Source organism: Chenopodium quinoa, unplaced genomic scaffold (assembly GCF_001683475.1).
Source record: "Chenopodium quinoa cultivar QQ74 unplaced genomic scaffold, ASM168347v1, whole genome shotgun sequence".
Classification (NCBI taxonomy): Eukaryota; Viridiplantae; Streptophyta; class Magnoliopsida; order Caryophyllales; family Amaranthaceae; genus Chenopodium; species Chenopodium quinoa.
The window spans coordinates 591,706-600,429 of NW_018743136.1; the positions used below are offsets into that span (position 1 = coordinate 591,706).

An 8,724-nucleotide genomic window follows, 5' to 3' on the forward strand; every position below is an offset into this window, starting at 1 on the left:
TTCTATCTTAAAGTATCTTTGTAAAAAGCAATGGTGTAGAAATTGCTTGCCGAGTCAGGATAAGAATCCTATGTAAGTTTGCTTCCCTATATAAAGGGACTTAGGCCAAGAAGTGAATACAGAGTTGGAAGAGTTAGCTAGAGAATTGCTCTGAAAGCATTAGAGAGTCCTCTAGAGAAAAATACTCACCTTAAGAGACAGATTGGTTCTCCATCTCTCTTAAAGTAGAGAAAACTCTAGTTCAGCTTATGTCTGTTTAAGCTTTCAGTTTGTGTGTTTGTTGTAATATATGAGTGTTGTAATCTTTTCAAATTAAATAAAAGTTTCGTTCAAGAAGGGAACGTTATCCCCTTGAACCTTATATATCAAATGAGTTATCTTTCTATTTAGTTCCATCATAAACACAATAAGGATTGTCTAATTAGAGATTACGGTCTAAGGTAGGAAACGAATTAGATATGTGCTGAGCCTGATCTAAGGAAGACAGGGTTGGGGTTAGCTACCTTGATAAAGCCGAAAGCTCAGAACGCCGGAGGTTCCATTGTCGACTAAGTTCAGGTATTGGTCAAAACTCTCTAGTTAAATAACTATTATTGCGAAGCATGGTGGGCTTTTAAACTGTTAAATTAATTTATTTTGATGTATAAGTAGTAAAGTTGTGATAACTAGTACCGTTAAAAGTCATTTAAAGTAATTATCAGATCAAATTATAGTAAAAATCAGTGTATTATTAAAAACTGTTATTTTAAATTAAGGTACTTTTATTAATTTATCAAATACTGTTATTAAGTCATTAAGTACTGTTATTTATCTTAAAAAAAAAATCTGACGTCACTTGGTATTGGGCGGGGTAGCCTATACCGGGTAACGGTCCATCATTCCTCTTAAGATACTCATTGGCGGAGATACTTTAGTGCCACTGAGTCACGTGATTCAGCAATTAGATAAAAAAAAAAAGTACTCGGACACTCGGAGTACTCCTATTGCCAAATGCCAATAGTCCGTGTAGGTGCTCATCTAATTGCAGTCCTTACGAGACAAGACGGCCAATTTCCAAAAGCTGGCTAAAAAATGGCGACAATTGCATTTTCTCTCCCCTCAAACAACATCATATCCCCATTATCAACCCAACACAAACACCCCCTTAATTCCCTCACCTCACTCAAATTGCTCAAAACCCCATTAAATTCCAACAAATTATCAGCCAAAATCTGTTGCTCCTCTGAAACCACCATTCCCACATTCACAACAACTACAACTTCTTCTTCAGAATCAGATACAGAAGAAGAACTAGAACAAGAACACCAATTTGAGGAGAGAGAATCAAACCCATTTCCCTCAACGACGTCGTCTTCAAATGGTGGGTTACCTCCACCTGTGCTGAAGAAGAGGAAGAGGTACAGGAAAGAATACCCAGGTGAGAGTAAAGGGATTACTGAAGAGATGAGGTTTGTTGCCATGAAACTTCGGAATGATAAAGGGTCTTCTAAGAATGATGTGTCTGATAATGGGGATGAGTCTGATGGGAGTTGGGAGCCTAGTATTGAAGGGTTTCTCAAGTATTTGGTTGATAGTAAGCTCGTTTTTGAAACGATTGAACGTGTTGTCGAGGTTTCGAACGATGTTTCTTGTGAGTTTTCGAACTTTGTTTACTTTTATAATGTGGAATTATATTGGTAGTTGCTCTTGTTTGTAGTTTGAAATGAGACTGTGGATTCTATTGGAATTGCTACTTACTTTTCATTTGTAGTTCGAGTTAAGATTGTGTAGATTCTATTGGAATTGCTACTTACTTTCGTTTGTAGTTTGAGCTAAGATTGCGTAGATTCTATTAGAATTGCTACTTACTTTCATTTGAAGTTTGAGTTAAGATTGCGTAGATTCTATTAGAATTGCTACTTACTTTCATTTGAAGTTTGAGTTAAGATTGCGTAGATTCTATTGGAATTGCTACTTACTTTCATTTGTAGTTCGAGTTAATACTGCGTGTATTGCTACTTACTTTAATTTGTAGTTCTGGATTCTTTTGGAATTGGTACTTACTCGTTTGTAGTTGGAGTTAAGATTGTGTGGATATTGGATATTGTTGTGGATTTAATGCTAAAGTCGGAGACTTCTAGTGTAGGTAAAGTTTATTGGAGTAGTTAGTTAGTTACTAACCATGATATGTAGTTTGAGTTGAGACTGTTTGCTAGACTACTTGGTAAATTTTATTACTTACCGTGATTTTTAGTTTGAGCTGAAACTGTTAGCTTGACGATTTTGTAAAGTTTCTTGAAATCGGTACTTGTGTTTGTACTTTGTATTTTGAGTTGAGACTGCATGATTGTAAATTTTTTTGGCTAGATTACAGGTTAAGTTATTGGAATTGCTACTTATTCCTGTTGGTTTTAGCCATGGATTTTGTTGGACTTGCTACATACAATCGATTGTAGTTTGAATTAAGACTGCGTTGTGTAGCTTCTTACCATAGCCCAAGGATACTTTTTGCAAGACATGAGTTGCACCCATAGGGAAAAAAAAAAGTTGCTCCAAATGCTTTTGGAAAAACCTCTCAATGCAATAGAAACTTCATATATGTAGGCATAAGTAGTGCGCTAACATCTTTAGACCTTATAATGTATCATACTTTAACCGTAAACTTATTGAACCTGAAATAAACTTATGGAAAAAGCTAACAAAAGCCCGGATAAGATAACTAAAATTAGAGATATTAAATTGAAATGAACATTAATTATACTGATCGTCGCTTGATTTTGACATGCATTTCCAAGTTAATGCCATTTTAGGAAATATTTTAAATGATTATCTAAGGGTTCAGGGGCGTTCATTAGCAAGATATGTGAAGTTTGAATTTATTAGCCCTTATTTAACATGTGTAGCCTAGTGCTTTGAAGTTTTATTGGCCCTTGTCTATTTATTTGATAGTAGATAAGGGACAAGAATGAAATAGTGGCGTTCATTAGCTAGGTATTATTTGGGCGTTATTGCAACTTAAATATGTTTTAGTTTATTGCCCTTACTTATCTTTTTACGACTTATTAGCTTTTGTTATATCTTATCTCAACTTAATGTTCCTTATTTTATCATAATTAGATGAAACCCGTGCAATGCACGGTTTGTTTGAATTTTTTAAAATAAATTTTTTTAATTAATGTGCTAAAATTAATTATAAATTTAATAAAGTTCCTAATATCAAAAGATAATATTTTATATTTAATTAATTTAAATTTAAAATGACATTCGCCAATTTTGCTTACGTGGCATTTGAATTATTTAATTATAAAAGATTTTAATAATTTCTTATTTAATTGGCTACTATTAAAATTTATAATTCTATATGGCACACTAAGAAAATTAGATCCTATGTGGCTCTCTAAAAACTCGGGAAAAAACTCCCCTTTATATATATATATTAGATTGAACTTATTAGCGCTTATTTTATTTGAACATGTCAAGACTAATCAAACCCAAAAAAAACTAAATATAAGGGAGATTAATAGGTGTGTCAACCTGAGGTCCATACGCGCGCAATTTTTGAACATAGTGACCCTAATTTTAACTTAGTAACCTTTATTATTCATATTGACTGGTATATTAGAATTTCATAAAATAATATTAACCTTTCATGACCTTTATAATAACCCTATGGACTTTTAATTTAACATAATAACCTGTATTTTTACATAGTGACCTTATTTTTTTAATAAAATAGCCATAGTGTCTCTAATATAGTCCACAATAAATTAATGGTGAACCAGGTCTATTTAAGATTCATGCTTCATGCTCTAATTAATATAGAACCACTATATTTATGAATTAGCCAAGTGAGCCTAAGTTATAGTAGTGGGCTAGTGGCTGTGATGAGGAACGACAGTTGCTTAATGGTAGGAATTATTGTAAGGATTCTCCGTTTTTGCAAAAAGGTATTATTTCATTATCCCAGTTATCTGTGCATCCTTATTTTTCTTGGTGCATGTGAGGAGTCTCAAGTTCAAGACTTACAATATAGGAGCGGTTTGCAAAAAGCTTGGCACAATGCACCATGGCATCAAATGGAATTTTGAAACTAAGTCCAGGCTACTACTTGTAATGTATTTTGTTTCATGCTGAATATCCTTCATATTCCTCCAGAAGTAGATTGAGAAATGGATGCCTTATTGGTCATGTACTCATGTTAAAACAAGGTGGCTTGAAGCACTGTTGCATTGGAGCTGCAATAATATACCAGAGAGCTGCTACTTTTCTATTGTTTAAGCTTTTTGATAAGACTGGCGCCTTATTATACATGAAGATTGTCCGATAATGTAGTCTTGTTGATTTTGATGGTCTTTAATATTGACTTTTGGCTATTGATGAACAGATGCATACTTTAGGAGAACTGGATTAGAAAGATCAGAGGGTTTGGCCCAGGACCTAGAATGGTTCAGCCAACAAGGTATGGCAATTCCTGAGCCTAGCAATCCTGGAATTTCTTATGCCTCATATTTGAAGGAGCTTGCAGAAACAAGTCCCCCATTATTTCTCTCCCACTTTTACAATGTGTACTTCTCCCACATAGCTGCTGGGCAAGTGATAGCAAAGCAGGTGTGTTGGCCACTTTTCTGATTACTGAGAATGTTTTGTACCATAAAAAAAACATGTAGATTGTATGCCAGCTAAATAGGCCTTCTATATCATCCTGTGAAACTTTACACAATGTTTTGTCATGAATGTCAGCAAGTGTTAAAACTTAGGAGTCATGTATCCATGATTATCTTGCAACTTGCACAACTGCTCCAATGTTTTTCCAATGAAATAATTGGATAATAAAGGAGCTGTATATTTTTTCATTTATGTGGCTATTTCCTTACACTTCTGGATGGAAAGGCGAGTTTTTTGTATTATGTCATTTTTTGCAGTGTTTGCATGTGTGCGTGTTTTTCTTCTTTCTTTTTTCTTTTTTAATGCATTTGTAAACTTGAAAGAAAAATGTTTTGACTATTTGTAGCTTTTTTTTATTAAATATATTCCAACCTTTCTTTCTGCAAGTCCTCTAAAATTCGATGCATTACTGGAGTGATAGTCTCTACTGGTAACGTATATTCGTGTATCAGACCCTGCCAACTGTTGGAACCTTATTGCTCTTCGCCTTTTTGTTGTAGGCTACTATAATATCATACAAATAAGGTGCACCCAGATAAGATTTTGGTTAATTTTATCTCTCCAAATGATTAAAAAAAAGTAAAAATCTAATATGCAAAATACCATTGGGTACACATAGCTCTTTGGTGTACCCAAGTACATTATAGGGGTTCCCCTATTACTAGGCTGGATAGAAAACTTTAGGTGCTGGAGAACCATGTCCACTTTATGCTGCTTATGGCACACATTTGCAACTAAGTACTATGAATTATCTTCCTGATCTGGGTTTTGTTGATGATTTTCAATCTTTGCTTGCGTTGTTTGTCAATGATTTGATCAGTTTCCACCATTTCTTGCAGTTATCTAAGTCTTTTAATGGATGAAATCTTCTCATCCTAGTAGTAATTAACACATACTGCCCTTTTTTTGCACCTAATCTTGATCAGGTTGCTGATAAGCTTCTAAAGGAAAGGCAATTGGAGTTCTTTAACTGGGATGGAGATGAGCAAGTATTCCTGCAAGGGATTAGAGAAACACTTAATAGGCTCGCGGAGGTGGGTGCCTGAGATTATCACATCAGTTTCCTTCATTGCTTTCTGTTTTTGTTTAGCCTGTTTAAATTCAGTTTAGGAGTAAGTATATGCTTGTATTGCAGCATTGGTCTCGTGATGCCAAAAACAAATGCTTAAAAGAGACTACAAAATCATTTAGGTACCTTGGTCAAATTGTGCGCCTTATCATCATCTTATAAGGTAAGCTAAAATCACCTTATATTTTATTTTACTGTTATTTATGTTAATCTGGCTTCTGTTCCCATAGTCCTGGATTCCTTCTGCTTTTGTTTCCATGGTTGGGGCGGCGGTAGGGGAGCAATTTCTCAAGGGTAGAATTGATCTGATGTAATGATGTGTTCATTAAGTAGGTACTTGTCCTGGAATACATAGCGTTGTTCTGAAACCAATTCTTAACATCTCTCAATTCCTCTCCCATTTTAGATGTGTATCGCTTGTTTGCTGAGTTTTCGTATTTACACCTATTCATCTCACACCCATGATTAGAAAGCCAAAAATTGGCATCTTTTATGTGCTTTCTGCCAATCTGGAGTTCAGACTACAGTGCGTGAAACTGTGAACAGTTGGATATAAAAGAAAATCTTTCAGTTTAGCATTCTGTTAGTAGCCTTGTAGTATAGATACTTCTAAATTTTCTCATATCTGATCTACTGTTTTAATTTTCCCCTGATCTAGCTGACATTGTCCTGTTTTCTCATCATTTTATTTGAATACGAACAGTAATTTTGCTTCTGTTAAACAGGAATTATGATCTATAGTTCCCCGCTGCATCTGACCCCATTCCTGGTTCCTTGATGCCTCTCCTGGAAAGCAATCTGTTCTAAAAATTATGGATGGAGGTGTAATCATCAACCTGCTGTTGCAACTTGCTGGTAGGTTCATGTGGTTGGTGCCAAAAGCGATCATATCTGCATGCACAAAGCTCGTGTTTGCAGAATCGAAAGTCCAGAAGGGTTCACGTTGCTCGCCCTTTGCCTAAATACAATTGCTTCTTTTGTTGAATTGGCTAAGACTTTGCATAACTGGGATCAACTCAGCCACACACTGGGCTATCTGTCATTCCATCAAATGACCTGGACTATCACTTCCCTTGTATAAATCATGTTCATGACTCTGTAAATTCAGGAAGTTCATGTCTTGTAAATGGGAATTTTTTTTACTAAAAGTTCGAAGTATTATGAAAAAAATTGTGACTAAAATTATTTATTTATTTTATGAAAGTCTAGCAATATTATTAATCAACATATATATATATATATATATATATATAAATGGGATCGTATGAGACCACATCCCTTATGTGAGAACCCTATTATATGTGAGGACTAATTATAACCGTTGGATCAATTACATCCAACGGCCACAATTAAATCCCGGTCAAACAAAACTCTTGCGTTTTTTCTCTCTTCTCCTTCCTCTTTCAGGCGCTATTTTCTATCTCCTCACAATTTCTCTATTTTCTACTCTCTTTCTCTCTGCTATTCTCTCTGATTTTTCATCACTACTTCAATCTTCATTAATTCTTTGTCAAGGTGAGTTTATTGTTTATATTTTCGTGTTTTTCAATTAATTTTAGGTCACATTCAGTTACATTTGTTGATTTTCGTTTTGATTTTCATTTGATTTTCGCTGCTTTCAGCTCACATTGTTTATCAATTTGTGTTGATAATGTTTTACTTTGTTTTTTTCATTGATTTTAGTTTTATTTTCGTTTTTTTGAGTAGTTATCAAGTTGATTTTGCTTATTTTCGTTATTGTCCAGTTTTTTCGTTTTTTTGGAAACCTAGAATTCACTGATAATTTGTGCTATTATGTTGATTTTAGCTTGATTTTAGGTATTTTAATTATTTTGTGTATTTTAATTTGATTTTTGGTTTACTTTAGCTCTCAATTATGTTTTATTTTCTGGTTTTATATATCTTATTTTTTGTTTGATTATAGCTTTATTTGAGTAATTATTAGTTGATTTTAGTTTTAATTTTGCTTCATATGAGTAATTTATCTTACGTTTTCTTTGTTTTTTTGGAAACCTAGAAGTAATTGCTATGGATTCTGCAAATGTTCCTCAAGAAAATACAATGTATGTGTTTCTGCTCATTTTATTTTTATTATTTGAGTTATTATTATTTTTGTTGTTGTTGTAGATTAGTTGATGAGTTGTATTACTTGTATGGGAGTTCTTGTAGATTAGTTGATAACTTGTTCATTTTATGTTTTGTTGTTCATTTATGAAATATTAGCTTTTTAATTGGTAGTTACAAGCAATAAAAAGTTGTAGATTATGTTGGGAAGTAATTTTCAATACATCTAAAATTGCCACAGGTTAATACTTGTATGTGAAAGCAAATAGAAAAAAAAACAGTTTAAGATGGGAGTACATGGCTCTCATCTCTTTTGTTTGTCTTAGAAATTCTCACAATCAAAATTCCATGTGCAATGTTATTACTATCGTCACCACAAAGCTACCAACTTCGTCGTGTACTTAGTTCGACTTTTCGCATTAGAAGCCAAGAAGCTGGTAGTTTGAAGGCGTTTTACTGTTCGGCTTTTCACATCAGAAGCCTAGAAGTTAGTTCATTATGTTGCACATCAGGTCTTAAAGTAGATATCAGTGAGAAAGAATTTGAGTTTAAAAACAAGTTCTCTAACTTCTTCACAGCTTTGAAAGTAGTTGATAACTTGCTCATTTTATGTTTTGTTGTTCATTTTAGCACCAAGTATTTGCTCATTTGACAAATGAGCATTTAACTATTTACTCATTTGACAAATGAGCAATTAACTATTTGCTCATTTGAGAAATGAGCATTTAAGTTTTTGTTCATTTTGTTAAATTAGTAGCTAAGTATTTGCTCATTTGACATCAAGGATACCTATTTTGTTGAGCAGGACATCTGTTGAGACAAATTCTGCTGTTAATGTTGGTGAGCAAGATGCAGCAGGGGCAGGACATTTAAGAGTTATTGGTGGTGACCAAGATGCAGCAGGGGCAGCACAGTTAAGAGTTGGTGGTGACCAAATGCAGCAGGGG

The 8,724-nt window shown here is 33.9% G+C and overlaps 1 protein-coding gene across 1 annotated transcript; it reads left to right on the top strand.

Annotated features, from left to right (window-relative positions):
• Positions 1 to 680: 680 nt before the first annotated feature.
• On the top strand, positions 681 to 6,917 carry LOC110732044 (probable inactive heme oxygenase 2, chloroplastic). Its single transcript, XM_021911956.1, has 5 exons — positions 681 to 1,630; positions 4,364 to 4,587; positions 5,571 to 5,678; positions 5,780 to 5,876; positions 6,439 to 6,917. The coding sequence occupies exons 1-4, from the start codon at positions 1,072 to 1,074 to the stop codon at positions 5,873 to 5,875; spliced, it is 987 nt and encodes a 328-aa protein (XP_021767648.1). The 5' UTR covers positions 681 to 1,071; the 3' UTR covers position 5,876; positions 6,439 to 6,917.
• Positions 6,918 to 8,724: the final 1,807 nt, after the last annotated feature.